This window comes from Fundulus heteroclitus, unplaced genomic scaffold (assembly GCF_011125445.2).
Source record: "Fundulus heteroclitus isolate FHET01 unplaced genomic scaffold, MU-UCD_Fhet_4.1 scaffold_53, whole genome shotgun sequence".
In the NCBI taxonomy this organism is placed as follows: Eukaryota; Metazoa; Chordata; class Actinopteri; order Cyprinodontiformes; family Fundulidae; genus Fundulus; species Fundulus heteroclitus.
Genome location: NW_023396956.1, coordinates 509,746 through 529,884, shown reverse-complemented (window position 1 = coordinate 529,884; position 20,139 = coordinate 509,746). Strand labels below are relative to the sequence as shown.

Here is a 20,139-nt window from a genome sequence, read left to right as displayed (position 1 = left end):
ACTGATGGCTTCTTCCTCTCTGATGGCCTTTCAGCCTCGTTGGTCCAGGACGTTCCCAGGATGTTCTACCTGCACATGATGAAGGTGGAACCGGGACATTGGACCCGAGGCTAAGCCGGACTGAATTAAGAACAAGGATTTATGCAGAGTTCTCCTCCTGCTTCCATTGTCTTAAAAATCCTGGAACTAATCTAAGGTGGTTCAGGTGTTTTCTGGAGCTTTTCTTTCCTCAGGTGTAAAGCTAAATGTGCAATAAACTGAGATTGTTGCTGATTCATGAATTTTTACTACATTGAACTCTTTTCATTGTGATTGAGCTCAGATCAAAACTGACTTTTATTCACAGTAGAGATGATGGACAGTAAACACTGGCCGCTGTAGAAGTTGCTGTCTTACAGTTTCTTTATTTTTAAATTTTCTTGGATACCAAAAAGAGGTGAACACAAAGTAGAAGCATCCATAGCTGCTCTTCTCTTTAGTGTCAGGTATATTAATAAATAATTTTATGTCTTTTTAAACATTGGAGTGAAGAAAGGCAAAGAACAGAAATCAGTGAGGATGAATACTTCTTCACAGCCCCTGATGATACATTTAAAGAATGATAAATCCTGATCACAGTGACCCTTAAGCTAACAGCCAGAGACGCTGATTGAGAAGCGGACTCGTTGGTTTGTGGTTCACCAGCTGGAGATGACGATGTTTAAAATGATGTGAAAACTAAACTCTGCAGCAGAGAGCGGCTGACTTCCTGCTGATAAATTAGGATTTTATGGCTTCTATAATCAGGATGTTCACAGCAGGTTTTCCAAAATGAGGAAAGCTTTTCTGCATTTAGCCACAAGCTCCCAGCCAATCAGGTCCTCCTGCAAAGCAGAACTATTAGCATACGAGCTTCTATTTAATCCCCTCGTCTTTATCTGCACCGTTCATCATGTCGACTCCAGCAGGAGGAAATGAGCAGAACCTTCACATGTGACCCAGAGCTTTACTTTAGTTACTTTACTTTAGTTACTTTACTTTAGTTACTTTACTTTAGCTTAGTGCTAGCTACACTCATGAACAGAACCCCGTTAATTACTCAGCTCCAGCAAAGGAAATGTTGCCATTTGTGAGCAGCTTTATCTCTGCTAAAGATCATGATTTGATGTCAGGCACCAAACGTTCTTCTTGTTTTACTAATTTTAAGCCGATGAAGAAGTTAGGACACCCTGGTCTCTAACAGCGGGGTGACTACCTGAGGTTAACCCACAAACTGCATATCATTTGCAGAACGTGTTCTTCAGCTGCACTGATTATTTCAGCGATTCTCTGTTAAAACTGATATTAAACCTGCAAACAGGGCAGCTGCAGGTTGTCCTCATTTCCTCATCATGAAACCAAAGTGAAAGCCGGTAAACTGCTGATGTTTCACCATATGTGACAGGAACAGAACTGAAGCTGTTTTTCTTCAGTAGATTTCAGGTTTTTTTCCATCCCTGCTGTGACTTCCTCATCGATCATGGAGCTTAACACCATCAGTTATCAGCAGCTGATCATCTCTCCAGCCTGTGAAGGTCTCACAGCTCCACCATGACCTGCTGGGAGTCACAGAGACGCCTCGGGACGTTTGGAACGGCTCTTCTCTGAACACAAACCAAATCGTCTCCAGAAACCTGCAGGAAGCCTGGATTTCTGCTGGTCTGTGAGGAACTTCTGCCAGATTCCCGTTGGTGTTTATGAGCCTGCAGAACCCAACCTGTTCTCTTCTCAGAGCTTTTCTGAGCTCAGACTGTGAGTCCAGATAATAATAATAATTCAGCTCTGCTGCTTTTATCCAGGCTCTCCTTCATCTGGTCAGCATTCATGTTTCAGGATCGCAGCGTTTCTCCTCATTTATGTAACAACCTAAAGGTCCAAACATTCATTCTATACACTCATCTGATCAAGTTGCTCATGTTTCCTAGATGGTTGGTCGTTATTCATGTAAATCACCCAGATCCTCACAATCCTGCAGCCGTTTCCAGATTAAAACAACACATCAGCCTTTCAGTCCCTTGACTTTTCCCATCAGCTCTCGGGTTCTGAAGGCTCACTCCCTCCTCTCAGGACACAAAGCTTTGAACCAGCAGAACCATCAGAACCCAAACCAGGTCGGATCCAGAGACACGAGGGCTTTGAAATCCTGACAGGGCTCTTCTTGCATCCCTGACACCACCACTCACACCTGATTAGCTGCCAGCGGCACCAACAAAGGGATCCCTGAGGTCACAGGCACGGTATTTACCTCACCTGTCACCTGGCTCAAAGGCTTTTGTTGTAGAAGCTGCAGCTTTGATCAAGCAGATGTCCTAAAAACAGCCAGCTCTCTGCTGGATGCTCGTGTTTTCTCAGCTTTATCCTGCAGAGGCAGAAACTCTACCAGGAGGTTTATTTATCAGAAGAAGGGAAATAAGTTTATATCAGAAATGCTGCAGCAAAATGAATCAAAGCATGTTGATCTCCTCCCAGTGGAAATCACCAGAAATCTGATCTTGTTTACCTCGGGGGTTAATTAGGAGCACATGTGCATCAGTTTATCTGCAGCCTGTCAAATGCTTTTATTTTATCCAGCAGATTTTTCAACCGTTGGACCTTTTGTCCCCTTCCAGCCCAAACTTCCATCTAACTGGGACCAACATGATGCATGTAGCTGGAAGTTCATCCATGGTTTTCATCGTTTCTACAAATAAAACTCTGAAAAGTGTGGAGTGCCTGTTTATTCATCCCTATGAGCCAGAACCCTGTAGAACCTCCTCTGGCTGCAGGTCTGAATGTCTCCAGACTGAGGTTCTTCTCTCTAGAACGTCTCCAGCTCAGTCAGACTGGATGGAGAACATCCAGGAACATCAGATTCAAGAATGTGGAGCAGCTCCTCAGGCTTCAGGAGAAATCTGCTGAAGGTTCTGCCATCATCCAGAGGAAACCTGCTGATGATCATCATGATGGACCAGAAGGTTTTAGGAAAGCTGGGAAAGATCAGAAAATGAAATGAAGAAATAATCCAGCGTGAATCAGCCGTCATCAGTCTAGGTTTGGACCAGAACATAAAATCCCTGATTTTCTCTTGACCACTCTTCCATAAAGGTCAGATTTGTGAAGTGTGAGCCACATTGTCCCACCTGAGCTGTGGGTCTCTGCAGCTCCTCCAGAGCCACCATGGTCCTCCTGGTTAACCTCCACCTGAGCTGTGGGTCTCTGCAGCTCCTCCAGAGCCACCATGGTCCTCCTAGTTAACCTCCACCTGAGCTGTGGGTCTCTGCAGCTCCTCCAGAGCCACCATGGTCCTCCTGCTTCTCTGATCAATGCTCTCCTGGTCCAGCCTGTCAGTCCAGGTGGACGTCCATGTCCTGGTAGGTCTGCAGGTGCTCCATCCTCTCAAATGTAATCTGCTGGTTTTACTGCATCTTGGAGTGAAAGGGGCAGAACTCAGATGCACGCCACACTTTTCAGATTCTTACTAGAATAAAACCTTTAAAAAGCACGGACCTTGGTCTAAAACCCACTGAGAACAGGACACAATGTGGAAAACTTCCAGTACGGATGTATTTACGACTCAGGTGTACTGAGTGCCAAGAAGCAACAGGTGAGCTGGAAACCATGGCAACAGCGGGCTTATCATGGCTGAGTTCCTGTTCCATTAGAAAAACTAGCAGAGCCTTCATGCATTGGGCAGCGTCTTTTCTACAAAGAACTTCCCACAGATGAAAGAGGCCCTGATGGAGCAGCTATGACAGCCACGCTTTGAGTCCTCTCCTTTCTTTCCATCTCCTGATTGCTCGGAACCGCAGGAGGAGTGGATCTGTCACCCTTTCTAACTCCCATCACCCTCCACATCTGGGTCGTCTCCTTGATACGTCCTCCTGGACCATCTTATCTACTTCTCAACAAACCTGACTGCTTTTATCTCCACTCTTCTCCCCCTCACTCCTCCGAGTTTAAGCCTCTGAAATAGAAAAAGAGGAATCCTTGATGTCCTCCTTGTGTTTTTTCCGTGTTTCTGTTTGACCAGAAAGGAAGATCAGAACAAAGACGGGCCTTTGGTCTTGATCCGACTTTAATGTGAACTGATTCTCAGTCTGTGGAGCCGTGAGTCTACACAACGAAGGTCGACCAATGGTGCTCCTCTGATATTACAACCAGACCTGCTCTGCGGCTTTAAACCGAAGCAGTAATGTAATAAATATAAAATCATATCAATATTAATTCTCTGGCTCAAACAGAAACTCTCAGAAGGTTGTTTTATATGTGCAGGAACAGCTTTAAAGCTGCTGATCATCAAATACTGAAGGAATTCTCTTTATAAGTTTTCTGTTTTGCTTGCAGTGAAAATTAAGCCTAAAGCAGAAAAACTTCCACTTTGTTTCTGCTTTGACTCACGCTGCCTTCATGTCATCGTGGGTTTAAGAAGAGCTCTGATGAATGGAAATAAAACAACCTGATCCTCCATCCATGTGGACCACAGGCCTGCAGAGGATGCAGCTGGAGCTGAGGAACCACCGGTTCCCTGCCTGAACAACAGACCCATGTTATTTCTCCTATAACCAGTATCAGCTGAGCTCTGCAGGCTCTAGCTGCATCGGTGCAGAGTGGTGGTGCTCCTCCCTCAGCCTGTTCTTATCTGCATCAGATTCTGCTGATCGACGGGTTTCTCACATCTGATGGACTCTGCAGGTCCTGTCCTCCTCAGAACAAAGAACTAGACAGAAAGGCCAGGTAGCAGCAATGCTGCTTTCTTAGCTTTATTGCTCAAAGTCAGGCTGGTGCTGGGCTTCTTTAGCCAGAAAGCATCTGGTCCAGCCTTTGTTTCTTCAGTCTGAGCAGCATAACGCCATCAGAGCGGCTGCTGTCACATCATATTAATCCTGATGTTCATGTATTCAGAGAGCATCAGCCTCCTTCCTCTGACTGACACTCGCTCAAGTGAGCCAGCATCTGATTCCTGTCTGCTGCGGAAGATAAAACGATACGGCTTTCTTTCATGAAGCTCAGGAATGAGCAATCAGTGCAGCGTTATCTGTCATTAGGCCTCAGATGAATCAGGACAATGGCTTTCTGTGAAGTGGAAGCAGCAGCAGGAGGAGCTTTCCCATCAGATTGATCTGCCTGCTCTGACAAATCACTATTTAACCTTCCTGTGGCTCTTCACAATCATCATTTGGCTCCTAAAGCTGCTCTGGGCTTCAATTTCTACTTCTCTGACCTTTGAGCTCCGCTGCTGCATGAATGAAACGCTTAAGAACGCTCAGAGGATGTCTTCATCACTGAATAACTGGCTTTTCATCTGAAAACCTCATCTGGTAAGAAGCAGATGGAGAGACTGACACCTGCTGGATACTTAAGGAACTACACCCATGAAACCTTTTAGAAAGGCTTAGGACAACATCATCACCTTCCTAAAATAATGGCCTAAATTAATTATTATTATATTATTATACGTTTTGCCTAAATCATCTCCTCTGGAAGGATGCTGGCCACCTCTTGTGACATTGTCTAAATCCTCAGTTACATTGTTATAAACTTGTTGTGACTTAGACCGTATTTATTTTGAAAAACCTGAATAATGATTTAGGCCATTGTTTTAGGAAGGTGAGGAAATTGTGATTTATCACTGAAGTTTATTTGATGTTTCAGGGAAACAGTTCCACTAGAACAGTCAGAGGCAGCTCTGAACAAAAAGGTTTTTAATCTTGATTTAAAGGAACTTTTCCACTTTTCTGGGAGTTTGTTCCAGATCAGTGGAGCTAAATGCTGCTTCTCCATGTCTGGTTCTGGTTCTGGTTCTGGTTCTGCAGAGCAGGCTGGAGCCAGAAGACCTGAGTATGACAGAGTGATGTAGAACTACTCAGAGGAGCAGCTTTCTACTCAGGCTAGATCAACCGTTCTTTTTTCTGCAACGAGGCTCAGAACCGAAGCTGGCGTGAGAAAACTGAGCCACACCTTCAGCAGCAATGAGGCCTAGAAACGGGTTCTGCAGAAGTTCCCTGATGTCCCTTAGAACGTAACGCTGCACAGGTGAGCCGCTGCAGGTAGGGTGGAACCCAGATATATGAAATATGTTCTGACCGAGAACCGGGAAGCAGAGACTTGTTCGGGTCAGAAAGATTCCCTCTGCAGGACGACGCATTAATGGACCATTCAGACGAAGAACCTGTGGAACCTGTGGAACCTGCAGCAGACCATGTTCTGGCTGCTGGTCTGATTCCCAGCAGGGGGCGCTGCCCTCAGCTGTGGCAGATGAACATGTGGAACAGCTGGCCGGGCCGGGCCGTCTCTGGTTCTGATCAACCCAGCTGTCAGCTCTCTGTGGTTCTGCAGTGCAGAAGAAAAGCAGAACCTGAAGGAACCTCAAACAGAACAGAGCGTGCAGAATAGTCCCTCCTGCTCGCCTCCCTGGGTCCGGTCCAAATGGGTCCGGTCCAAATGGGTCCTAAACGGGTTTTACTCAGAAGTTGGACCTGTTGGGTTCCGGTCCAGACACGGTGCTGCTGGAGGAACCATGAGGAACACGGGATGAACTGGACCGGAACACAGAAGGACCCAGAACACGGTTCTGTTCTGCCATCCGAGATCCAGTCAGGGAAATCCGTTGGTTCTGGTTTCAGGAAGACGACCCGTCATGGATCAGAACCGAGGGAACCAACTCCTGATTAATCATCAAATTCACCAATAAAACAAAACGGATCAGAGACAGAAGTTCTGAAAGAACCTGAAGCTTTTATTGGACCTTGGAAGGCATTAAAACACAAAATCACTCCTAACAGAACTTTATTATCGTCCTGACGGTTCTGTTCTAGCCGGCATCGTAAAGGTTGTGTGACATCAGAACCAAACGGTTCTGAAACCGTCTGAATACTTTGAACAGAACCTGAGAAGCTGCTGCAGGTTCTTGTGGTTCTGGCTTCAGTTCATGGATTAAACATAAAAAAACTTTAGTATGAAATAGAAACAAGTTCTGAGCGGATCCACCGACATGAGCAGAAACAACGAGAATATGTTCTGGTTCTGGTCCTGATTCATTAACATAAATATGTTCCTGAAGGTCCAACAGAACCAGGAATGCTTTGGGCTTAGGAACACTTCCCTTTTTCAGAAAAAGCAGAAAAGAAACAGAAGAAAAATTCACAATAAAAACCCAGCCGTCCGTTTGGTCTCCTCTTTGTTCTTCCCGGCCGCCGGCGCTGATCCGATCCTCGCTGGCAGAACCGGCCCGGGTCCACGGGTTAGGACATGACGCCGAACACGGGGTTGTGGCGACAGATGCTCGGCCCGATCTCCTCGTAGTCCTTTTTGGTGTGACACACCTGGTAGAACTCGGGCTGAGGAAACAGAACCGAACCGGTTTTGGGTTTAATCACGCCTCACTGAGCAGAACCGGGCTTTTAGTTTATAAAGAAAAAAACACGTTAAACTGCTCCCCCTGCTGGTCAGCGGCTGGAAGTTTCTCCCTGTTTGAGCTAAATTCTGAGCGGTTCTAGAGGTCCGGTCCGGTTCCTTCACTGATCTCAGCTCTAACTTCTCCTAACAGGTCAACAGGTGTGTTCTGATCCCAGACCCAGCCGGTCCGGTTTTGTCTAGTGAGACGTTTCCAGAACCGAGTCCAAAGCAGGCCAGGTGGTACTGATGCAGTAACTAGTTCTGGAACTAAGTTCTGGTTCTGTCACAGCAGCTACGGCTCATCTACAGACTCGCTGCTGACTGCAGTTAACCGGGTTTAAAGGGCTTCCTCTGATTTGGACTTCTGAGTTCTGTTGGTTCTGAAACAGTCAGGAGGAGTCGGGCCACTCAGATCTTCAATAAGTGTCCCAAAGGAGCAGAACCCAGAACCGGACCGGGCAGCACCAGCAGCACCGGATCATTCCTTAGATTCTGCCGCCGCGCCTGAACCCATGAGGTGAGTTCTGGTGTCGGAAATGTCCGCCAACCGGACCGGACCGGGTCCAAACCAGGTCCAGGAAACGGTTCCTGCAGCAGAAACCAGCAGCTGCTCCACTGACCCTCCACCAGCAGGGGGCGCCACCTGGCCCACGTTCATCCACTGGACCTGATCAAACGGGTTCATTTTGGGTCGTTAACATTTAAAACTGATTAAACTTATTTATTAGTAATTAGAAACAAACATTTCTGCCTGAAACCTGCAGATCTAACATTAGAAACTAAATAGTTATTATTTTAAAATCAGTTTCCTTTAGTCCATATTTATTAAGTTTAATCAAACGGTTTGGAAACGACTCACCTGGAACAATTAGTGGATTAATTGATAATTGAAGCAATCGTTAACTAATTTAGTGATGGAACATCGTTAACTAACCAATCCATGATAACGAGATAAATCTGCTCCATCCAGAACTTCTGGGTTAACTTCAGCTGGTTCTGGTTCTGGAATAAAACCTTTTTAGGCTCTTTGCTGTCTGTTAATCAGAACCTGACCCACAGCTGCAGCGCTAGCAGTGACTTCATTCAGCTGGACTGGAACCGTTGCAGAACCCGGTCCGCTGTCACTCGGAACCAGCAGAACCCCGTCCGCTGTCACTCGGAACCAGCAGAACCCCGTCCGCTGTCACCCAGAACCAGCAGAACCCGGTCCGCTGTCACCCAGAACCAGCAGAACCCGGTCCGCTGTCACTCGGAACCAGCAGAACCCGGTCCGCTGTCACTCAGAACCAGCAGAACCCGGTCCGCTGTCACTCAGAACCAGCAGAACCTGCAGGTGGAGAGGAGGTGCTTACGGTGGAGGCGAGCATGGATCCTCCGAACCACACGGCGTATCTCTGCATGTGATGGGTCACCACCTGGACGTCGATGGGTTTGGGCTGCAGAACAGAACAGAACAGAACAGAACAGAACAGAACAGAACAGAACAGAACAGAACACAGGTCCAGTTAGCAGAACCCACACACCTGTAAACACCTGAAGTCAGCTGTGGGGGGGGGGTCGTCATGACCCGATCGGTCCATCAGCTCATTTACGCGAACAGAATAACTTCCGGGGCGCCAAAAAGATTTATGTAATTACGGTAGTGAAAATACTTATTTCTATACTTAAATCATTAAATAATGTTAAACTATATAGTATAGAAAATATTTAAGATGTTTCTGGAAGAAATTGATGCGTTTTACATTCTCCATTGTATTGACGTCATCATCAGATATGCTCAGAAGTCTGGAATATATCATTGCGTAACGTTTTGTCTGAATGTACTCTATTAGTTTTATTATTTGTTCAAACAGGACTGGGAAAAATATTTTCATCCTTAATTATAAAGGTGAATTTTGTTATACAAATAATCTTGTACTAAAAAATAATTTTATTAGAAAGTTAAAACTATTGATTAAGAGTTTAGCGCCCTCTGGTGTACAAATCATGAACAAGAGAAGACCCCGTCATAAAATCACCCGCATTATTATTATTTTTTTATTTTTATTACAAAAACCTAACAGGGAATAAAACAATGAACACATAACAAAGCCAAGGCATACTTTTTAAATAATAATAATAATAATAATAATAATAATAATAATAATAATACTACATTTTATTTCAAGCGCCTTTCAAAACACTCAAGGTCACTGTTCATGTAAAAACAATAAATGGTAAAAGCAATGTTATAATTAAAAGAAACAACACAAACTACACACAGGAAAGTGAGATAAATTCATAATGAAAAGGCAACATTATAATTCCGTTTCTGTTATATATATATATATATATATATATATATATATATATATATATATATATATATATATATGAAAAGATCAGATCCGGTTCTCCTGAGCTGCTCCGTGTTCTGCAGGTACCGAGCCGATCAGGAACCAGAACCGGCCGGTCGGACCTCACCTTGAGTTTTCCTCCGCTCAGCTCCTCGCTCAGCTTCAGCCGCGCGTCCACCGTTCTCTTCAGGTCTCTCTGCAGGCGCCGCCCAAAGTCCCTGAACATGGTGGAGCCTCCGGACAGAACCACGTTCTGGGGAAGGAGAACAGCCGGACGTCAGAACCGGAGCGGGACAGAGAGGGTTCTAGGAGAACCCGGCGGCGCTGACCTTGTAGAGAGGGCGGCGGACGTCGATGGGACAGTTCTGGATGACTTCGTCCACCACCTCTGAGATGGGCTGCGTGAAGTCCGGGTTGGCAAACTGGGTCAGAGGAACCAGAGACAAGGCGTCAGACGGTTCTGATGGTCCGGTTCTGCTTCACCTGACCCGGTCCGCTCCTTTCAGCCCCAGCAGGTAGCTGGTTCTGGTTCTGCTGGAGAACTTGTTATGCCCTGAATGATCCACGTCTGTTCTACTGAACAATCTATCAGAACCGGATCAGAACCGGAACCGTTCAGCACCGTCGCCCTCAGACGGAACCGGCAGCAGAACACGGACTGACCTCCGGGTGGAAGAAGATCTCGGGCCCCAGGAAGCGCTCGTAGCCCACGTCGATGGTGAACTCCTTCTTGCTGATGGCGTTGGTTCCGGTGTACTGCTTGATCCATTTGGACCCGTCCGAGTCGTACTTGCTGAACTCTTTGACCAGGTCCGGACACACGTAGCTGAAGCGTTCCTAAGGGGAGAACGGCAGAACGTCAGGAGGCTCGGTTCCTCGGTTGGGCTCAGAACCTGCTGATGGACCTGCAGAGGGCCGGTCCGGATCAGAACCTCAGAGGTTCTCCTGCCAACCCAAACCCAGCAGAAGCAGACCCACAGCGCCATCTGGTGCCCGTAGGTAGAACCTCTGTCCTCCTGGTACCAAACAGTTCTGATTCAGAACCTTCAGGCCGTAGACGTTCAGAGCCGGCAGAGATAAAACCCGGCCAGAGGCGGTTCTATAAGGTTCTGCTGCGGTTCTGAGAAGGCTGCTAGAACCCGGTTTAATTCCCGCAGAATGCCGCTACAGCCCCAGATTGCTCCCAGTGGTTCCCCCGGTGTGAAATGTGCTGCCTGTCAGAACCCAGAGGAACCGGAGGAACCGGCGGACCCACCTTGACGGCCTTGGCGGTCTCCAGGGATTGTTCCGGGGGGATCCCGGCCTCCCGTTCCCTCAGCAGCTGCTGGGTGAAGTAGGTGATGTCCCGCCCCGCGATGGGGATGTGCTTGATGCAGCTGCCGATGACGTAGCCCTCCGCCTGCACACGCAGAACCGCAGAGGAACGTTAGGCAGAGGAACAACAGAGGAACATCAGAGGAACATCAGGGGGTTCTGCTCTGGCCCTTTAAATCTAGAACACCTGCAGTTCAGCTCTGGTTCCGCTCCAGTCCCTTAAATCTAGAACAGCTGCAGTTCATCTCTGGTTCTGCGCTGGCCCTTTAAATCTAGAACATCTGCAGTTCCTGCCCTTTAAATCTAGAACGCCTGCAGCTCCGGCCCTTTAAATCTAGAACGCCTGCAGCTCCGGCCCTTTAAGTCTAGAACGCCTGCAGCTCCGGCCCTTTAAATCTAGAACGCCTGCAGTTCATGCCCTTTAAATCTAGAACGCCTGCAGCTCCGGCCCTTTAAATCTAGAACGCCTGCAGCTCCGGCCCTTTAAGTCTAGAACGCCTGCAGCTCCGGCCCTTTAAATCTAGAACGCCTGCAGCTCCTGCCCTTTTAAATCTAGAACGCCTGCAGTTCCTGCCCTTTAAATCTAGAACGCCTGCAGCTCCGGCCCTTTAAATGTAGAACAGCTGCAGTTAATCTCTGGTTCTGCGCCGGCCCTTTAAATCTAGAACGCCTGCAGCTCCGGCCCTTTAAATCTAGAACGCCTGCAGCTCCTGCCCTTTAAATCTAGAACGCCTGCAGCTCCGGCCCTTTAAATCTAGAACTCCTGCAGCTCCGGCCCTTTAAATCTAGAACTCCTGCAGCTCCGGGCCTTTAAATCTAGAACATCTGCAGCTCCTGCCCTTTAAATCTAGAACGCCTGCAGATCCGGCGCTTTAAATCTAGAACACCTGCAGTTCAGCTCTTGTTCCGCTCCAGTCCCTTAAATCTAGAACAGCTGCAGTTAATCTCTGGTTCTGCGCCGGCCCTTTAAATCTAGAACGCCTGCAGTTCCGGCCCTTTAAGTCTAGAACGCCTGCAGCTCTGGCCCTTTAAATCTAGAACGCCTGCAGCTCCGGCCCTTTAAGTCTAGAACACCTGCAGTTCCGGCCCTTTAAATCTAGAACGCCTGCAGCTCCGGCCCTTTAAGTCTAGAACAGCTCTCTGGAACGTTCTCCGTTCAGGAGCTTCCTGTCCAGACGGCGCTCAGGAGAACTCACCACGGGGATGACGTGCGTGACGCCGTCGCCGCTGTCGATGACGGTACCCGTCAGCGTCCGTTCTCCCACCTGCCTGGAGGTCCAGGAGGCAGCGAGGGCCAGCACAGCCTGCAGAACACAGACGGAGAACGTCAGACACGGATCAGAACCAACACGTTCCTGGGCTTTCTGGACGGTGTGAGCGACCTGCACGGCGATGTAGAGCCCCGGGACGTTGAAGGACTCGAACATGATCTCAGCCGTGTACTCCCGGTTCTCCGGTGTGTTCAGAGGAGGCTCCGTCTGCAAACACGAGACACAGTTAGTCCTGGAGGTTCTGCTCCACCAGAACTGGACACACGTTCTCCCACAGGACCTGAAGACCTGCTGCTCACATGTCTGGACCTTCACGTACGAGAAGATCCAGATACCTGCACTCTGAGCTGACCTCAGACACTTTACCTTACAGGTTCCTGGACCATCAGCAGATGTTTGGTGGGTTCAGGAACCAAACATCTGCTGACGGTTCAGGAACCAAAGATCTGCTGATGGTAAAAGAACCAAACATCTGCTGATGGTAAAAGAACCAAACATCTGCTGATGGTTCAGGAACCAAACATCTGCTGATGGTCCAGGAACCAAACATCTGCTGATGGTTCAGGAACCAAACATCTGCTGATGGTCCAGGAACCAAACATCTGCTGATGGTTCAAGAACCAAACATCTGCTGATGGTTCAGGAACCAAAGATCTGCTGACGGTTCAAGAACCAAACATCTGCTGACGGTTCAGGAACCAAACATCTGCTGATGGTTCGTCAAACATCTGCTGATGGTTCGTCAAACATCTGCTGATGGTTCGTCAAACATCTGCTGATGGTTCGTCAAACATCTGCTGATGGTTCAGGAACCAAACATCTGCTGATGATTCAAGAACCAAACATCTGCTGATGGTTCAGGAACCAAACATCTGCTGATGGTTCAAGAACCAAACATCTGCTGATGGTTCAGGAACCAAACATCTGCTGATGGTTCAGGAACCAAACATCTGCTGATGGTTCAAGAACCAAACATCTGCTGATGGTTCAGGAACCAAACGCTGATCCAGAACAGATCCTGGACCAGTAACCTGGATCCCAGAAGAACCCCACTTACCAGGAGAAAGTAGTGGTCCTCTGGCTCGGCCCGCAGGTACTTGAAGATGACCTGCTCCATGAAGCGCTCCATCAGGTCCCAGTCCTCCACGATGCCATGGCGGATGGGCCACTGTTGTCAGGACAGGGAAGGTTAGAACATCATGATCGAGGAGAACCTGCAGAAACTGCTAGAAGGTCTTCAGCAGGTCCAACAGAACCACGTTTAGGACGTTTCTGAACCTACGTAGAGAACAGAACCCAAACCTGGAAGGACTTCATTTGGTCCGCTTAGATTCACGAGGACTGAGAAGGTTCTGGATCAAGGTCCAGGCTGAGAAGATCCCGTTTAGACGTGGAACCTTCTCCTAAATGAGCCGACCCAGTAAAGCCGCTTCAGGCTCAGGGTTATGATGGGATGCAGCCAGAACTGGCCCGGTCCAGAACTGGTCCGGTCCACCAGGATCAGCCAGTCCATGTTCCACTGTGGGACCATTCGGGTCCGATCAACACCAGCCCAGAACCTCTGGCTGACCTCCGTCCCAATCAGCCAATCACAGAATCAACCTCGGACCAATCAGAGCCCAGAGTGCAGACCCTCTGAAGGGTTCTGTAGAACCTGGACCTGAAGGTTCTGTTAGACCTGTCAGCTAAAATGCAGACCACTGTGGCCCCAGAAGGTTCTGAGACAGAACCCAGAGCCGTGATTGGTTCTGGTGTGACCCGGCTGGTTCTGGTGCGACCCACCTTGGTGGAGTAGGAGGGCTTGTCCACGGCTTCGTCCCCGATGAAGAAGTCCAGGTCGTCCACGCCCTTCATCATCCTCCGCTGGGCCTGGTCGCCCACCTTGGCCGACTCCCTGATGGCGATACCTGGCGGGACAGGAAGCGTTAGAGGGGCGGAGCTTCCTGCGCCGCGCGGCGAGGGGGCGGAGCTTCCTGCGCCGCGCGGCGAGGGGGCGGAGCTTCCTGCGCCGCGCGGCGAGGGGGCGGAGCTTCCTGCGGCGCTACTCACATGACGGAACGATGAACTGCGGCTCCGTGTTCCCTGCGTATCCCAGCTTGGTGTAACTGTGAGAAGAAGAACCCAACGTCAGAACCAGAGAACCGGACTCTGCTGCCACCCTGCCGACCGGGCCGCTGGTTCTGATCAGAGCTGTCCGGACCGGTCCAGAACTGATCTAGAACAGAGCCAGAACTGGGCCGGAACAGAGCCAGAACTAATCTAGAACAGGTCCAGAACAGAGCCAGAACTGGGCCATAACTGATCTAGAACAGAACCAGAACTGGGCCGAAACAGAGCCAGAACTGATCTACAACTGGTCCAGAACAGGTCTAAAACAGAACCAGAACTGATCTAGAACAGAGCCAGAACTGGGCCGGAACAGAGTCAGAACAGAGCCAGAACTAATCTAGAACAGGTCCAGAACAGAGCCAGAACTGGGCCAGAACTGATCTAGAACAGAGCCAGAACTGGGCCGGAACAGAGCCAGAACAGAGCCAGAACTAATCTAGAACAGGGCCAGAACTGGGCCGGAACAGAGCCAGAACTGATCTAGAACAGGTCCAGTATAGAGCCAGAACTGGGCCATAACTGATCTAGAAAAGGTCCAGAACTGATCTAGAACAGAGCTAGAACTTGGCCATAACTGATCTAGAACATGTCCAGAACTGATCTAGAACAGAGCCAGAACTGGGCCGGAACAGAGCCAAAACAGAGCCAGAACAGAGCCAGAACTAATCTAGAACAGGTCCAGAACAGAGCCAGAACTGGGCCATAACTGATCTAGAAAAGGTCCAGAACTGATCTAGAACAGAGCTAGAACTTGGCCATAACTGATCTAGAACAGGTCCAGAACTAATCTAGAACAGAGCTAGAACTGGGCCATAACTGATCTAGAACAGCTCCAGAACTGATCTAGAACAGGTCCAGAACTGATCTAGAACAGAACCAGAACTGGGCCGAAACAGAGCCAGAACTGATCTACAACTGGTCCAGAACAGGTCTAAAACAGAACCAGAACTGATCTAGAACAGAGCCAGAACTGGGCCGGAACAGAGTCAGAACAGAGCCAGAACTAATCTAGAACAGGTCCAGAACAGAGCCAGAACTGGGCCAGAACTGATCTAGAACAGAGCCAGAACTGGGCCGGAACAGAGTCAGAACAGAGCCAGAACTAATCTAGAACAGGTCCAGAACAGAGCCAGAACTGGGCCAGAACTGATCTAGAACAGAGCCAGAACTGGGCCGGAACAGAGCCAGAACAGAGCCAGAACTAATCTAGAACAGGGCCAGAACTGGGCCGGAACAGAGCCAGAACTGATCTAGAACAGGTCCAGTATAGAGCCAGAACTGGGCCATAACTGATCTAGAAAAGGTCCAGAACTGATCTAGAACAGAGCTAGAACTTGGCCATAACTGATCTAGAACATGTCCAGAACTGATCTAGAACAGAGCCAGAACTGGGCCGGAACAGAGCCAAAACAGAGCCAGAACAGAGCCAGAACTAATCTAGAACAGGTCCAGAACAGAGCCAGAACTGGGCCATAACTGATCTAGAAAAGGTCCAGAACTGATCTAGAACAGAGCTAGAACTTGGCCATAACTGATCTAGAACAGGTCCAGAACTAATCTAGAACAGAGCTAGAACTGGGCCATAACTGATCTAGAACAGCTCCAGAACTGATCTAGAACAGGTCCAGAACTGATCTAGAACAGAACCAGAACTGGGCCGAAACAGAGCCAGAACTGATCTACAACTGGTCCAGAACAGGTCTAAAACAGAACCAGAACTGATCTAGAACAGAGCCAGAACTGGGCCGGAACAGAGTCAGAACAGAGCCAGAACTAATCTAGAACAGGTCCAGAACAGAGCCAGAACTGGGCCAGAACTGATCTAGAACAGAGCCAGAACTGGGCCGGAACAGAGCCAGAACTGATCTAGAACAGGTCCAGTATAGAGCCAGAACTGGGCCATAACTGATCTAGAAAAGGTCCAGAACTGATCTAGAACAGAGCTAGAACTTGGCCATAACTGATCTAGAACATGTCCAGAACTGATCTAGAACAGAGCCAGAACTGGGCCGGAACTAATCTAGAACAGGTCCAGAACAGAGCCAGAACTGGGCCATAACTGATCTAGAACAGAGCCAGAACTGGGTCGGAACAGAGCCAGAACTGGTCTAGAACAGGTCCAGTACAGAGCCAGAACTGGGCCATAACTGATCTAGAAAAGATCCAGAACTGATCTAGAACAGAGCTAGAACTTGGCCATAACTGATCTAGAACAGGTCCAGAACTAATCTAGAACAGAGCTAGAACTGGGCCATAACTGATCTAGAACAGGTCCAGAACTGATCTAGAACTGGGCCAGGACAGCGCCATCTGACCCACTTCCCCCAGAAGGCTACCGCTACCACCCCATGTGGTTCCAGCTGTGGTTCCGGTTCCAGCTGTGGTTCTGGTTCCAGCTGCGGTTCTGGTTCCAGCTGCGGTTCCGGCTGTGGTTCTGGTTCCAGCTGTGGTTCCGGTTCCAGCTGTGGTTCCGGTTCCGGCTGTGGTTCTGGTTCCGGCTGTGGTTCTGGTTCCGGCTGTGGTTCCTGCGGCCCTGGTTCCGGCTGCGGCCCTGGTTCCGGCTGTGGTTCTGGTTCCGGCTGTGGTTCTGGTTCCAGCTGCGGCTGACTTCCTCCCACCTGGAGGCTGGGAGGGTTCCTCAGCTCTCTGAACACGTTTGGTTCTGATGTCACATTCCGGGTCAGACTCAGTCCGATCTCACCTGGAGGAGCGTCAGCGCCGCAGAATCTAACCAGAACCGCTCAGACCAGCAGAGAAACCACATCACTCCGGGTTCATGTCCAAGACGGAACCAGAACCACAGCCAGAACCAGAACCACAGCTGGAACCGGAGCCACAGCCTCAGAACTGGGTCTCCCTGCTGCCTTCTGGGCCCAGAGCACCGCTACCAGAACCCGTATCGGACCACGTCCTGGTCAGAACAGCGGCTGCTTTCAGGTGAACCAGGCAGAGCAGAACCAGCAGAACCAGCAGAACCAGCAGAACCAGGGAAGTTTTTGACACAACAACGGCTTTAACTTCCAGACAGAACATTTTTGCACCTAAACTGAAGAAGAACCCGGATCAGGTTCTGTAAAACTAGAGCCAGGAAACCATGAAGAACCCGTTTATGACCCGTTGTTCTGCAGAACCGCAGCAGCAGAACCAGAGGTGAGGAACTCTGCCCCCAGGAGAAGAACCTTTTCCTCCGTCTCTAAGAGGAACTTTAACACGCTCCGGTTCTGTTCCTCCTCATCGGGTCTCACTAGAAACAGCAGGATCAGAGCCCTGACTGGACTGGTACCAGAACATTCTGCTGTTTGGGCTGAGAACAGCAGAGAACCACCAGAACCATCAGAACTATCAGCACCATCAGGACCGCAGGCTCATTCCAGAGAAGTCCTGACACGTCTGCCTGGACCTGCCGGGACAAGCTGCAGTATGCAGGGGAGGCCCGGCTGGAGCCCGCAGGAGGTTCTGGAGCCCGCAGGAGGTTCTGGTGACCGCAGGAGGTTCTGGTGACCCGCTGGAGGTTCTGGTGACCCGCTGGAGGTTCTGGAGCCCGCTGGAGGTTCTGGAGCCCGCAGGAGGTTCTGGAGCCCGCAGGAGGTTCTGGTGACCCGCAGGAGGTTCTGGTGACCCGCAGCAGGTTCTGGAGCCCGCAGGAGGTTCTGGAGCCCGCAGGAGGTTCTGGAGCCCGCTGGAGGTTCTGGTGACCCGCAGCAGGTTCTAACCCGCAGGAGTCCAGAACCGGCCTCTGCACCGGGACACTTCCAGCCCAGCTGCCAGAAGAACCTCGTCTCCAGGAGACGGGTCGCAGGGTTCTGTCTGAACACGGCCGTGACTGTGGACCCGATCAGAACCAGAACCAGCCAGAACAGGTGGAGCTCACATGTGGAGACAGGAAGTTCTCAAAAGCATCAGAAGCAGGATCCTTCTGGGTCTGTGATCATCGCAGCTGACCTCCAGAACCTCCAGAACCTCAGAACCCGGACCTGAGATCCATCCGTCCCATTAGGGGACAGCAGCAGAACCGAGGTCCACTTGGGAGAACTGACACTGGAGCACTCGGTTCTGGCCAGAGGCTTTTGGGCCGCATCGGTACCGTCCTGCAGTACCAAGGCAGAACCGTATAACTGGACTTCATGTTCTCCCCTGCTGGTTCCTGCAGCTGTGAACACAGAACCAAGGTGGCCCAGAACCCAAGCAGAACTTCATCACTTTCTCTGGTGCTGATGGGTTTACAGGTTCTTCTGAGACCATCAGAACCAGTCGGCAACCAGCGGCTCAGTTCTGACCATGTTCTGGAGGTCATGAGCGGACCAGAACATCTCCGGGTTTGCTAGGACCGGCAGAACATCTCCGGGTCACCCTTCCCGTCTACAGGTCCATCAGAGCTCTGCTGCAGAACATCTTCTGACTGAAGAACCCGGTTCCAGGACCAGAACCGGGTCCGGCTGACTGAAGAACCCGGTTCCAGGACCAGAACCGGGCCCAGCTAACTGAAGAACCAGGTTCCAGGACCAGAACCAGGCCCAGCTGACTGAAGAACCAGGTTCCAGGACCAGAACCGGGTCCGGCTGACTGAAGAACCAGGTTCCAGGACCAGAACCGGGCCCAGCTGACTGAAGAACCAGGTTCCAGGACCAGAACCGGGTCCTGCTGACGGTAGTCTGCGTGCAGGTGAGCCGTGCAGGAACCCTGGAAGAACGGAGCTGCAGCAGAGTTCTGACCATATATGGAGCAAAAGGCTCAATGAGGAAGTGCAGGTTGTTTTAGGAAGTTGCTCTGCGCATGCTCAGAGGAACTGATGTATAAAGTCTGGTTTGTGGAGAAAAAGCTCCAGCATCATGTTAATGTCAGCCTGCAGCAGGAAAGTCTCCTCATCCTGACCCACCAGAGTAAGCAGACGGTTCTGATTGGATCCGGTCAAACCGAGCAGACAGAACCAGAACTGCCGGTAACGGCTCGGTAAACAGACCCCCTGCCCGACCCCCGGACCCCCGGACCCCCGCTTCATCGCCTGCTCCCCCGGCTCCAGCAGCTCACCCTGTGCCGCAGTCCACCACACACGCCGGTAGCCGTCCAGCCATCTCTGCCCGGGTCTGTGCTGTCGTAGAGGCGCTGGGTCTGTGTGGAGGCTGGAGGAGGCGAGCCGGAACCCTGCTGAGCCCGCACACAACCGTTTCCTCTTCCGCGCTCGGTTCTGGCAGCAGGGAGAGGCAAGATGGCGGAGGCCGGCCAGAGGGGCGGGGGCGGGGCGGAGCAGCTGTCACTCCGCGGGGTCCGCTCCTTTCCCGTCAGCCGGAGAGTGAGGCGGCCAGAATAGACGAGGGAGGAGGCGTCACCTTAACTCACACATGACGCCGCCCGGGTTTGATTCAATTCAGTTCAGTTTTATTTATAAAACATCAATTAACAACATATCATCTCAATGATGACAAAGTCAGCTTCCATCAGATCCTCCAGGTTGGTGAGAAAGTTTCCTCTCTAAGGAAACCCAGCAGGTTGCATCAAGTCTCTCCAAGCAGCATTCACTCCTCCTGAAAGAGCGTAGAGCCACAGTGGACAGTCGTCTGCATTGTTGATGGCTTTGCAGCAATCCCTCATACTGAGCATGCATGAAGCGACAGTGGAGAGGAAAACTCCCCTTTAACAGGGAGGAGAACCTCCAGCAGAACCAGAACCAGGCTCAGTGTGAACGCTCATCTGCCTCCACCCACTGGGGCTTAGAGAAG

The 20,139-nt window shown here is 50.1% G+C and overlaps 1 protein-coding gene across 1 annotated transcript; it reads right to left on the bottom strand.

Annotated features, from left to right (window-relative positions):
• Window positions 1-6,712: 6,712 nt before the first annotated feature.
• Window positions 6,713-19,656, bottom strand: LOC105922730 (actin-related protein 3). The gene is made up of 12 exons (XM_036132636.1): window positions 19,451-19,656; window positions 14,363-14,418; window positions 14,096-14,220; window positions 13,371-13,481; window positions 12,425-12,520; window positions 12,239-12,346; window positions 10,984-11,127; window positions 10,392-10,565; window positions 10,058-10,150; window positions 9,856-9,981; window positions 8,745-8,828; window positions 6,713-7,334 (listed from the first exon to the last, which is right to left on the bottom strand). The coding sequence occupies exons 1-12, from the start codon at window positions 19,492-19,494 to the stop codon at window positions 7,239-7,241; spliced, it is 1,257 nt and encodes a 418-aa protein (XP_035988529.1). The 5' UTR covers window positions 19,495-19,656; the 3' UTR covers window positions 6,713-7,238.
• Window positions 19,657-20,139: the final 483 nt, after the last annotated feature.